At 44.3% G+C, this 13,491-nt stretch overlaps 1 protein-coding gene across 1 annotated transcript in view; it reads left to right on the forward strand.

Moving 5' to 3' along the window:
• kcnq1.2 (potassium voltage-gated channel, KQT-like subfamily, member 1.2) overlaps positions 1 to 13,491 on the forward strand; it is a 1,015,894-nt gene that overhangs the window by 67,020 nt on the left and 935,383 nt on the right. The window contains exon 3 of the mRNA XM_068050636.1: positions 6,304 to 6,394. Within this exon, the coding sequence (XP_067906737.1) occupies positions 6,304 to 6,394 (91 nt within the window). The remainder of the gene's footprint in view (positions 1 to 6,303; positions 6,395 to 13,491) is intronic.

Raw genomic sequence — 13,491 nt, forward strand, 5'->3', positions numbered from 1 at the left:
CACCCACAGTGTGGCTAGGGAGGGAGTTCCAGGAACTTGACAGTGAAGAAACAGTGATATATTTTCAAGTCAGGATGATGTGTGACTTGGAAGAGAATTTACATGTGGTGATGTTCCCATGTGCCTGCTCTCCTTGTTCTTCTCGGTGGTGGAGGTCACGGGTTTAGAAGGTGTTGTTAAAGGAGGCTTGGCGAGTTGCTGCAGTGCGTCTTGTAGAAGGTACAAACTGCAGCCACTATGCACTGATGGTGGAGGGAGTGAAAGTTTAATGTGGTGAATGAGGTTGAGGTGCCAATCAAGGGGGCTGCTTTGTCCTGGATTGTGTCGAGCTGTTGGAGCTGCACTCATCTAGGCAAGTGGAGAGCATTCCATCACACTCCTGACTTGTGCTTTGTAGATGGTGGACAGGTTTTGAGGGGGGTGGGGGGGGGGGAGGTCAGGAGGTGAGTCACTCACTGCAGAATTCCCAGCCTCTGACCTGCTCTTGTAGCTATAGTATTTATATGGCTGGTCCAGTTAAGTTTCTGGTCAATGGTAACTCCCAGGAAGTTGATGTGGGAGATACAGCGACGGTAATACTGTTGAATGTGGTTAGTTTTTCTCTTGTTGAAGCTGGTCATTACCTGGCACCTGTGTGGCTCAAATGTTACATGCCACTTATAAACCCAAGCCTGAATGTTGCAGGCATGGACTGCTTCATTATTTGAGGAGTTGCAAATGGAACTGAGCACTGCAATCATCTTCGAACATTCCCATTTCTGATCTGATAGAAGGAAGATCATTGATAAAGCAGCTGAAGATGGTTGGGCTCAGGACACTCGTCTGAGGAACTCCTGCAGCAATGTCCTGAGGCTAAAATGATTGCCTTCCATCAACCACAACCATCTCCCTTTGTGCTAGGTGGACTCCAGCCAATGGAGAATTTTCCCCCTGATACCCATTGACTTCAATTTTACTCGGGGTCCTTGATGCCACCCTTGGTTAAATCCTACCTTGATGTCAAGGGCAGTTATTCTCACCTCACCTCTGGACTTCAGCTCTTTTGTCCACATTTGGACGAAACTGTAATGAGGTCTGGACCTGAGTGGTTCTGGTGGAACCCAAAATGAGTGTCGGTGAACAGCTTATTGCTGAGTAAGTGCTTATTGATGACATGGTCAACGACACCCTTTTTCACTTTGTTGATGATTGAGAATAGACTCATGAGCCCATAATTGGCTGATTCGATTTGTCCTGCTTTCTGTGGACAGGACATACCAGGGCAATATTCCACATTGCTGGGTAGATACCAATGTTGTAAGTGTATTGGGACAACTTGGCTAGGGGTATGGCTAGTTCTAGAGCTCAAGTCTGCAGCACTACAGCCAGGGTGTTGTTAGGGCCCATAGCCTTTGCTGTATCCAATGTGCTCAGCCATTTCTTGATATCATGTAGAGCGAATTGAATTGCCTGCAACTGATTTGTGTGATGGTGAGGATCTTAGGAGGAGGCCGAGATGGATCATCCACTCAGCACTTTTGGCTGAGGATAGTTTCAAATGCCTTGTTCTTTTGCACTCATGAGGTGGGCTTCGCCACTGAGGATGTGGCAGGACTACAGAGCTTTGATCTGATCTGTTGGTTGTGGGATGCTTAGCTCTGTCTGTAGCATGCTGCTTCTGCTGTATGCCTGGTGCCACTCCTGACATGCTCTCCTACATTCCTTGTTGAACCAGGGTTATTTTCCTGGCTTCCTGACTTGATGGTAATGGTGAGTGAGGGATATGCCAGACCATGAGGTCACAGAGTGCGGTGGAATACAATTCTGCCACTGCTAATAACCAACAGTGCCTCATGGAATGCAGAGATTTGAGTTGCTAGGTCTGTTCTGAATCTAGTGCCACACAACACGATGGTGGGTGTCCTCAGTATGATGATGGACCTTCAACTCCACAAGGACTGTGCTGTGGTTGCTTCTACCCATACTGTCATATATAGATGCACCTCCAACAGGTAGATTTGTTAGGGCGAGGTCAAGTAGATGTTTCCCTTGTGTTGGCTCTCTCACCACCTGCTGCAGTCCCAGTCTGGCAGATATGTCCTTCAGTACTTGGTCACTCTTGGTGATGGCCATTGAAGACCCCCAACCAGAATACATTCTGTCCCCTTGCTTCCCTGAGTGCTTCTTCCAAGTGATATTCAACATGGCGAAGTACTGATTCATTAGTTGAGTGAGGGCAGTAATCAGCAGGAGGTTTCCTTGCCCATGTTTGACCTGATGCCATGAGACTTCATGGGGTCTGGAGTCAATGTCAAGGACTCCCAGGATCACTCTCTCCCGACTGTATACCACTGTGCTGTCAGCTCTGGTGGGCCTGTCCAGCCGGTGGAATGGGACATACCCAGGGATGGTGATGGAGGAGTCTGGGACATTGGCTGAAAGGCATTATTCTGTGTGACTATGGGCTGAATTTTACCAGCTCTCTGGCAATGGTATGGGAGGTGGGAAGGCTGGCAAAATGGCGTGGGAAGGTGTTGGGGAGCATACCCGCTGCTGTCATACCATCTTGCCAGCAGCGGGAAATGTGGCGATGAGCCACCCATCCGGAGCCTAACTGAGCCACTGAAGTGGCCAATTAAGGGCCATTTCCCCCCTCTGCTGGCATTTGTCCCGCATTGGGGGAGGCTGCCGCTGCATGGGGAGACCATCCAGGGAAACCTGGCAGCTACCCATCAGGCTCCAGAGGCGAAGAAGGGGACGCTCTTTTTTGGGCACTCTATGGCCCACAAAGAGGCAACCTATCAGCAATGGCCACCCCCGGGGCTTCGGCACTGCCTGTTCCTCACAATGCTGCACCATCCCCCACTGTCGATCACCAGAGCCCGCCAGCCTGGCCCCGCACCCCTTGAGAATAATTACCCCTCTTCAAGGGTTCCTCAGCCATTGAGGCGCCCTCTGTTTGCAGCTGGAGCCTCAGCAAAGATCACCCCTAGCTGTGGGGCTGCTAAACTGCTAGCTCTCTGATTGGGCTAGCTGCTCTTGGGAGCAGGCCGCTGTCCTTAATAGGGACGGTGGCCCTGGCAGTGGCCAGTTAATAGGTTACCACTGGCAAGATGCCTCTTTGGGTCCCACTGCCCGCCTAAGCGGTGTTGTCTCCTGCTTTCAGCCCCGGCGGTGGGACCTCAGCTGTTGCAATGGAAGATGCATTGGTGATCATCTTCCAAAATTATAGATTCTGGAATGGTTCCTGCAGTTTGGAAGGTAGCAAATGTTACCCCATTATTTAAGGAGGGAGGGAGAGAGAAAACAGGGAACTCGAGACCTGTTAGCCTTACATCAGTAGTAGGGAAAATGTAAGAATCTATTCTAAAGGATGTGATAAATGGACACTTGGATAATAATGTTCTGATTGGGCATAGTCAACATGGATTTATAATTGGGAAATCACGTTTGACGAACATTTGGAGTTTTTTGAGAAATTTACTAACAGAATTGATTAAGGGGAGTTGGTGGACATAGTATACTTGGATTTTCAGAAGGCTTTTGATAAAGTCCCCCACAGGAGGTTGGTTAGCAAAATTAAAGCACATGGAATAGGAGATAATATACTGGCATGGATTAAGGATTGCTTAACAGGCAGAAAACAGAGAATAGGAATAAACGGGACATTCTTGCGTTGGCAGTCTGTGACTAGTGGGGCACCGCAAGGATCAGTGCTTGGGCCCCAGCTATTCACAATATATATCAATGATTTGGATGTAGGGACCAAATGTAATATTTCCAAGTTCGCAGATGACACAAAACTAGGTGGGAATGTGTGTTGTGAGGAAGATGGCTTCAAGGGGATTTGGACAGAATGACAGGTAATTTTATTGAAACCTACAAAATACTTAAAGGGATAGACAGGGTGGATGCAGGTAAGATGTTGCCCCTGGTTGGGGAGTCTAGAACCAGGGGACACAATTTCAAAATAAGGGGGAAGCCACTTAGGACGGAGATGAGGAGAAATTTCTTTACTCAGAGGGTTGTGAATCTTTGGAATTCTCTATCCCAGAGGGCTGTGGAAGCTCAGTCACTGAGTATGTTTAAAATAGAGATTGACAGATTTCTAAATACCAATGACATAAGGAGATATGGGGATAGTGTGGGAAAAAGGCATCAAAGTGAATGATCAGCCATAATCGTATTAAATGGTGGAGCAGGCTCGATGGGCTGAATGGCCTACTCCTGCTCTTATGTTCCTAAGAAAGATACGTAACAAACTTTTCCAAAAACATTACTAACAAAATCTCATGGATCACATCAACTGACTTGATAAAAATGACATTTTATTCCTCATCAAATTGATAAATATTTACTAAATACATATAATTTATAGTACCCTTTTCAAGAATCATAGAACAGGATTTAGGTGGCCAAATGGGGGTGGGAACTGAGGCGGCCGTGCGTGTCATTTCCCGATGACGGCCGTTGTGCCGGTTTCTTGTTGCCAATCCGGCGGTTAGCGATTTTGCTGAAGAGGGGGAAGATGGGACCCGGAAACCCACCCGATTTGGAGAAATGCCAAATTAAGTCTGTTAACGAGCTGGTTGTTAGTTTGTTAAGGGCTAGTCTCTAGTTTTCGTGCGAAGGCATGGGAACCATGCTGGATCTGGAACAGTCCAAGTCGAAGGAGGTGGCAACACAGCAGGCAGCCAGTCATGGCCATGTCTTGAATGAGATGGGCTCATAAAAGGTTGCATGGATGAAAGGGATGCTAATTCATTAGCATGCAGTTGCCATTGGATTAGCAGAGCAAGTGGTCTGTGCGTGCTCAGTTGAGGAGGTCGTGACCTTCCAGGGATTGTGGGGCCATAAGAGGGGGAGTACAGTAAGCACTGAGTGCAAGCAAGGCAACAACTGCACATGAGATTAAGGTACTCAGAGATAGGGATGAGTAGCAGTAAGGAACTACATTCTCGGGAGCAGATGCAGAGCCCTGGGCAAGAGGAGGGCAGAAGAGAGAAAAGAGGGGCAGGAAGACAGTGAAGGCCATACACTCAGCATCAACTATACCGCCAGAGAAGAAGCTACTCGGACATGTCAGAGAATCAGTGTCATAGGAGACTGTACCTATCTAGGCATATGGTATGAGATTTCTGTCCTCTTTCAGGAAGACCTCAGACCTTGCAGTGCTGCTCGCCATGCTCTGCCAGTAGCCATTAAAGTCATTGTGGCCTTGAACTTCTTCGCCTCTGGCTTTTTCCAAGGATCTGCAGTGGACCTTGGTAGCGTTTCTCAAGCCACAGCACACCATTTCACATTGCAGGTCATTGATGCCCTATTTGCGAAAGCTGGGCAGTACATGCAATTTCAAATAGGTGGGGCTTCATAGGCACATAGGGCAGTGGGATTCGCCTCCAACACTGAATTCCTGCAGGTGCAGGACATCATCGATTGCACCCAGGTGGCCATGAAGGCATCGAGTGAGCAGCTAGTGAGACACATCAACAGGAAGAGCTTTTGCTTCCTAAATGTTCAGCTGATATGCGACCACAACAAGTATGTTATGCATTTCCTCACTCAGAGTGTGGTGAATCCTTGGAATTCTCTACCCCAGAAAGCTGAGGTGACTCAGTCATTGAGTATGTTCAAGACAGAGATTGATAGATTTCTAGATATTAAATATATCAAGGGATATGGGGATAGTGCGGGGAAATGACGTTGAGGTAGAAGATCAGCATGATCTGGTTGAATGGCGGCGCAGGCTTGAGGGGCTGGATGGCCTACTCCTGCACCTATTGCCTATGTTTGCACTTGCTGTCCTTTGTTGGAGATAGGTTGAAGATAGGTACAGTACATTTGCTTCATGTGGATTATACTCTCTGTGCCCTTGATTGTCAAGAAATCGATTAACAACTGATTTTTTTTGGTAAACTTTATTGGGATTGAATTGGTAATCCGTGAAAGCAGGAAATGAGCAATAGAAAATTGGCAGCCCAATTTACCCCTTGCCCACTTTTATTTTCAGTTGACTTTAATGGAAAAGAAAAGGGGGCTGCTGATTTACTATCACTCATATCATGCTTTCACTGAAGAGAAATTTCACTCCCGTTATGCCTCCATAATTATTTTAATATTTAACTTGTGCAGTCTTGAAGAGTGTCAAGTATGTTGAACTGGATTTTATTTTTTAAAACAGCAAATGAAATAAAGGGAAGAAGGAAAGGAACGATTATGCAACTGTGTAATTTTAACTTTTAGTTCATTTAACATTGGTACTGTAATGCGCTGCAGACTTCAGGCTTTCACTAGCTTTTCTAAAAATATTTTTTTTAATTACAGATTCTTGATGGTGTTGATCTGTTTGATCTTCAGTGTACTATCTACCATAGACCATTATGCTGATTTTGCTACTGGAACTCTTTTTTGGATGGTAAGTAGAGTACTGACTGACATGAAACTGGTTGTGTGGATCAGCTGAATGTTGTTCAAATTGTAATTTTATTCCTGTTGAAGCAACAGAAATGAGAATAGGCGATTTCTAAATTGGACAGTTTGACAATGGGTGGCAAATTGTAAATCTGTCCCCGTGTTTCCATGGTTAATCTTTGGAACAGAAAAATATAAATCCATTGTCCAATACGCGAGGACATAAAGGAGGGACATCATATTGTTAAATTGAGAATTCAGTAATTGGCTTTTGTTTTAATCCTGGGTATGGAAGCCTCTCAAAGCCCCATCATTAAGAATGATTGTTAGGAAAAAAGATACAAATATTCCCTTATTATCCAGCTTGTAAAACTCTAGCAAATACTAAAATAGCTAATAAGTTACCACAGATAAATTATTATTTTATTAAAGAGCTGAATGTCTTTTTAAATGCATATCTAATGTTACTTTATTCATCGAGAAGATACTTGTTTCTAAATATTCAGAAATTCCTCAATATACATCTGTTATGGTAGATCACCTGCTGTATTACTCAGAGTCTCAGGTTATTCTATGGCACACTTCCAGTGGAAGATAAGTTTGTAAGGTATCAGCTCAGACAGTGAATTAAGTGTTTTTAGTTTCTGGTAAACAAATAGCTTTTTCCATACTACTGCAGGTAAATAAATAAATGTAGCTCTTTAGGACACTAGTTATGTAAAGAAGGGCATCTATGCATATCTTCTTGGGGGGAAGAAGGTGCTTCCACTTTTCACTATTGATCTTCCATGACATTGTTCAAAGTGAGTCAGTGGTTATGTATATATAGTGGCTGGAGAATCATATTATGTTAAAAACAATAGATTACAGATTATTATTTAGCTGATCTATTATAGCAACATTCTCATAACTTAAAAAAATCTCTTCCTGTAGCTTTGTACATCTCTCTGCTTTCTCTCTCTCCTCTCTCTCTTATTTTGAGGTCGGCTGCATACATATTTGAGACAAGTGTAATTAAAAGAACAAAGAACAAAGAAAATTACAGCACAGGAACAGGCCCTTCGGCCCTCCAAGCCTACGCCGATCCAAATCCTCTATCTAAACCTGTCGCCTATTTTCTAAGGGTCTGTATCTCCTTACTTCCTGCCCATTCATGTATCTGTCTAGATACATCTTAAAAGACGCTATCGTGCCTGCGTCTACCACCTCCGCTGGTAATGCGTTCCATGCACCCACCACCCTCTGCGTAAAGAACTTTCCACGCATATCCCCCCTAAACTTTTCCCCTTTCACTTTGAACTCGTGTCCCCTTGTAATTGAATCCCCCACTCTGGGAAAAAGCTTCTTGCTATCCACCCTGTCTATACCTCTCATGATTTTGTACACCTCAATCAGGTCTCCCCTCAACCTCCGTCTTTCTAATGAAAATAATCCTAATCTACTCAACCTCTCTTCATAGCTAGCGCCCTCCATACCAGGCAACATCCTGGTGAACCTCCTCTGCACCCTCTCCAAAGCATCCACATCCTTTTGGTAATGTGGCGACCAGAACTGCACGCAGTATTCCAAATGTGGCCGAACCAAAGTCCTATACAACTGTAACATGACCTGCCAACTCTTGTACTCAATACCCCGTCCGATGAAGGAAAGCATGCCGTATGCCTTCTTGACCACTCTATTGACCTGCGCTGCCACCTTCAGGGAACAATGGACCTGAACACCCAAATCTCTCTGTACATCAATTTTCCCCAGGACTTTTCCATTTACTGTATAGTTCACTCTTGAATTGGATCTTCCAAAATGCATCACCTCGCATTTGCCCTGATTGAACTCCATCTGCCATTTCTCTGCCCAACTCTCCAGTCTATCTATATTCTGCTGTATTCTCTGACAGTCCCCTTCAGTATCTGCTACTCCACCAATCTTAGTGTCGTCTGCAAACTTGCTAATCAGACCACCTATACTTTCCTCCAAATCATTTATGTATATCACAAACAACAGTGGTCCCAGCACGGATCCCTGTGGAACACCACTGGTCACACGTCTCCATTTTGAGAAACTCCCTTCCACTGCTACTCTCTGTCTCCTGTTGCCCAGCCAGTTCTTTATCCATCTAGCTAGTACACCCTGGACCCCATGCGCCTTTACTTTCTCCATCAGCCTACCATGGGGAACCTTATCAAATGCCTTACTGAAGTCCATGTATATGACATCTACAGCCCTTCCCTCATCAATCAACTTTGTCACTTCCTCAAAGAATTCTATTAAGTTGGTAAGACATGACCTTCCCTGCACAAAACCATGTTGCCTATCACTGATAAGCCCATTTTCTTCCAGATGGGAATAGAGCCTATCCCTCAGTATCTTCTCCAGCAGCTTCCCTACCACTGACGTCAGGCTCACCGGTCTATAATTACCTGGATTTTCCCTGCTACCCTTCTTAAGCAAGGGGACAACATTAGCAATTCTCCAGTCCTCCGGGACCTCACCCGTGTTTAAGGATGTTGCAAAGATATCTGTTAAGGCCCCAACTATTTCCTCTCTCGCTTCCCACAGTAACCTGGGATAGATCCCATCCGGACCTGGGGACTTGTCCACCTTAATGCCTTTTAGAATACCCAACACTTCCTCCCTCCTTAGTGCCATTGTTATTATATACTCATTTTAAGAATTATATTAATTTTATCTCTTGCCTTTTTTTACACCCAGGTGAACACATACAGACAAATATACTAGGAAAAGTGTTCCAAAATACAAGTAGGGAGAGCTAGCCTGCAGGTGTTGTGTCACATCATTAGATTATAGTGGCAGGTTCATCCCAGGGTGTGGGAGCACTGGGAGATATGGTTGGGTTTGGTGATGGTGCGAGGGTATTCTTGAGATATGGAAGCATTAAGATGGTATGAGGAGTACTGAGTGGGAATTCTTGAGGTAAGAACCATTAGTTGAATCTTAATTGATGATCTGTCGAATCAGAGATCCCATGGTGATTTATAGCAGCATCTGCTGCTCACTCTTCATGCTAGTGATATAAGGAAGGGTCAAAGGAATCAAGAAAAGTCGAGTATAATGGATGTCTTGAAGAGAACTGTGTTGTTGTTCATTAGAACAATTTGGAATGAATTCACAACATGATTTCTTCATACAGTCTATTCACCAATTCTGCTTCTGCATCTCAATGACGAAGATGTGGAGGAGCTATGTTGCAGAGGATTGGTAATCATGATAGGTAAGTATGGTGCAATGTGCCTGACATGACGCAGAGTAGCATTCAATTGAGTATTTAACAGCTTAGTGTATAGTAAGCCAACCCAAGCGAGAGTGCAATATTCTGAAACTGAATAGCAATGTGTGCGAGCAGAAGAGCATAAAGTGAAGTAGTTTGCTCCTGTGGCAGAGCTGGCAAGCTTGGCAATTAGGTTATTTTGTGTTTTGACTTCCTCAGTGATTTGTTTTTTAGATGTTTTTGTAGGTTAATGCCTGGTTGAGGGTGATGCCCAAGTTAACGGGGTGATCATCAATTTTAAGAATTTGACCAATTGTGGTGATGATGAGTTCACAAGAGGCACTAGAATAATGCAAGTAGAAGACAGAGGACACAATCTTTGTGATAATTAGTTGAAGATCAGTACAAACATTGTTTACATGAAGTCCTTTACAAGCACCATTCTTCTAATGCATATGATTATTTATTTGTCTGATAATTCTGCAAATTTGAGAATAAAATCAGAACTTGTATAGCTTGTGTTAATGTATCTAACAGTTCCATCAATACTATGTACATTGTATAATATAACATCCACACTAAGAAGAAACACCAAAGAGTAACTTCTGTAGCATAGCATGTAAAACTTCCTTTGCTTCATTTGAAATCACATGGCTGGCAGCTCGAGAGCCTCAGCAGTTCCATTGAGAGAGGTATGGGGCTGCTGAAGCATGTAGGTGACCTCAAGGGCACATCAAAATGGAAGCGTTCTTGGAGGCATAAATTTAAACTATAACTTCAGAGAGGCCAAGCAGGCAGGCGCCTCAGAGTGGAGGGGAAGCTCCTCCGGCGGCAGCATTTGGACTGCGGTTGCAGCCTTTGCTGCCGACTGCCCCCCTTTGGCTCTAATGGCACCCCCAGCCTGCCACATGGAGGCCGCGTTCATTGTGGTGGCAACCTCCCCATGTGGCAGGGTCCGCTGTGCCACTGGAAAATTGCCAGTAGATTCTCGAAATCATTCCTAATTGAAAAATGTAGTTTAAATGTAGTTGTGCTGCAGTGTTGTATAGTTTCAGCAGGTGATGAGTCAGGAAGAGTTGTGACCCTGGTCAAAAGCAGCTAGATTTGCTGGATAAAAATGTGGTAGAAGATTACTTGTTTTCATTGTATGCTTATTCTTTTATGCTTCAGTTGGAGCAACATAATGAAATGCTACTTTTCTATGTTACTGATACCATACAAAAATACATGTTAACTGTGTTTTACATGTCAGTGGTTGGGACCTGGTTTTTGTTTGTTTCCAGATGAAGATTGGCGGGGGTGCAAGCATCCGCCATTCTGTGGCAGTTGCCCCATAGGCCAGAACAGTTCACTTGTGATGCACCTACATGGCCTCTTTTTTGAGTCCTGCACTCAGTGGGACAGATCAAAGTAAGAATTAATCATTCTTGGGCCCTGGATAACAAGAACATTCCTTGCACAACACTCCAATCCATTAAAGTACAAACACATAGTAAACTGCATGAAGAAATATGCCTGTGCAATGTTTACACACTGCATTAATAATGAATCATGTCACAAAACTGATCCAGCACTCATAATGCAGTTTTTGTGCATTATGGTGAATTGTATGGGGAGACCCATATTATGCTGAGGTCCCTGGAGACTGGCTCCATAGGATCCTCGGAGTGAATTTGGACCACTTCCAAGGGGTGCTTGTGGGTAAAGGGAGCTCGTACAGAATATATTTTGCAAGCAGCCTGACAACGACAAGCTGTGACCTACTGACTGCCCTCTAAGGGAAAATGGCAGTAATTCCTGCACCAAGCTGCCTGGTCCAGATCAACTCCCAACTGGAAACACTTCTATACATTCACGGGATGTGGGCATTGCTGAGAAGGTCAGCATTTATTGTCCATCCCTAATTGCCCCTAAGAAAGTGGTGGTGAGCTGCCTTCTCAACAATCTGAGTGGCTTGCTAGGCCAGTTCAGGGGCAGTTAAGAGTCAACTATATTGCTGTTGGCCTGGCGTGATATATAGGCCAGACCGGGTACGAACAGAAAATTTCTTTTCCTAAAGGACATTAGTGAACCATATGGGTTTTTACAACGATCTGGTAGTTTCACATCCACCATTATTGATGCTAGTTTTTTTTATCCCAGATTTATTTAATTAATCAAATTTAAATTGCCCAGCTGCTGTGGTGGGATTTGAACTAATCAACAAGATTTTAACTCAGTTAAAACCCACTCACTTACACAGCGTTAAAATTGGACCCAAAATCTCAGGAGCATTAGTCTTGTTAAGAGCCTCAGCTCAGTTACATTGCTTCTTTTCCCACAAGGCACAGCTCTTCCCTGTGTACCAAACACCAGATGACGTGGTGGAGAGATGCATAAGAATCTGTCTGCCTGTGTGCTCCAGCCATTGCACATGCCGATAGGAAACACTCAAATAATTTTTGATACTTTTTCCCTATATTTAATTAAATTGTTGACATTTGAATGAGAGTGTTTAATCAGATACATGTTTTAAATTGCTAATACTGCTGGTAATTGATTTTTGTAATAACTTTTAGGTTTCTTTAGAAAACATAAACATTTCAAACTTTTATCATCACTTTTAATATTTATAAAATGCATACATTTTTTTCTTAATTATACAAACCAGAGAGGATTGTAAATGGGATTCTGGGAGGTTGGGGCAGGGTTGGGGAGCTGGCAGGCCGTGAATTAACAGAACCCTTTAAACTCCAAGATTACAATTTTGCGAGAAGCTAAGTAGTCCCGCTGCTGGGAGTGAAAGTGGGACCTGACCCTGCGCAGGTGGGCGGGGACTCTGGGTGGCATTTTACCAGCAGCCACCAATTAAGAGAATGCTGCCGAGACTGCTGTCTAATTGAGGATGGTAGCCTGCCTCCCAGAGCTGCTGGCGCAACCAGAGGACCGGCAGTTGGCAGTGCCACTGAGAAAGGTGGCCCTTACTGAGGCTACAGGAAGAAGAGGGAACCTCCATGCTGAGGTGCCCTCGAAGGCAAGGTAAGTTTTTTTTTTTATTGAGCTGGGGCCTGGCAGCGCCGTAGCTGTGGGGGTGGACATTGCCGCCCGGAGGTCCCCGCAGCTCCCTTCCCCCCCCCGGGAACCCGCTGCAAGGCCACCAAAGTTTACCCAGCGGTCTCCCCATGCAGCAGTGACCCCTCCTGATGCTGGTAAAATGTTGATGGGGGCAGGAAGTGGTCCTTAATTGGGCAATTAATTAGTTTAATTGGCTGCCTGCCTTCGGTCAGTGGGCGGTCGTGCCGCTGAGGTTCCTCCTGCTGGTAATATTCTGTGGCAGTGGGAGGACGTCGGGCTCTCCTTCCAATGCCATTTTCACACCTCCCAACCCATCTCCAGAAGGCTGGTAAAATTCAGCAACAAGGAAAATAGCGAAAGTCAACATTTTCTGTGGGAGTGTGATTTTTGGGTATCTATACAGCTTAAGTTACAACAAGCCCATGTTGTTCTGCAATCTTAGTATAATTAAAGATCACATGATACTTCTGGATGAGGAAGGCCATTTGATCTTAATTCCTCCAACCAGAAAAAACTTATACTGGCTGTATCTAATTGTTTTTTAAATGATTCCAGAGTGTTCACCTTCAGCACTTTGCCAGAAGCCCATTACAAGGATTGGTCACTCTCTGCATGAACAAGAGTCTCCTTATAGCAGTCCTAAATATATATTTTTCTATTTCGAACCATTTACACATTTTCCTACTTCCATAGTTTAATTTAAAATAGTGTTTTGAATTCATTATCATATATTTCTATAAGATCACCTTTTAGATGCCTAATTACATGCCAAAGGCTTATTTTCAGGTAATTGAGTCTTTTCTTATTGGAGCTGTTGGCCA

The sequence above is a fragment of the Heterodontus francisci genome, chromosome 18 (assembly GCF_036365525.1).
Source record: "Heterodontus francisci isolate sHetFra1 chromosome 18, sHetFra1.hap1, whole genome shotgun sequence".
Classification (NCBI taxonomy): domain Eukaryota; kingdom Metazoa; phylum Chordata; class Chondrichthyes; order Heterodontiformes; family Heterodontidae; genus Heterodontus; species Heterodontus francisci.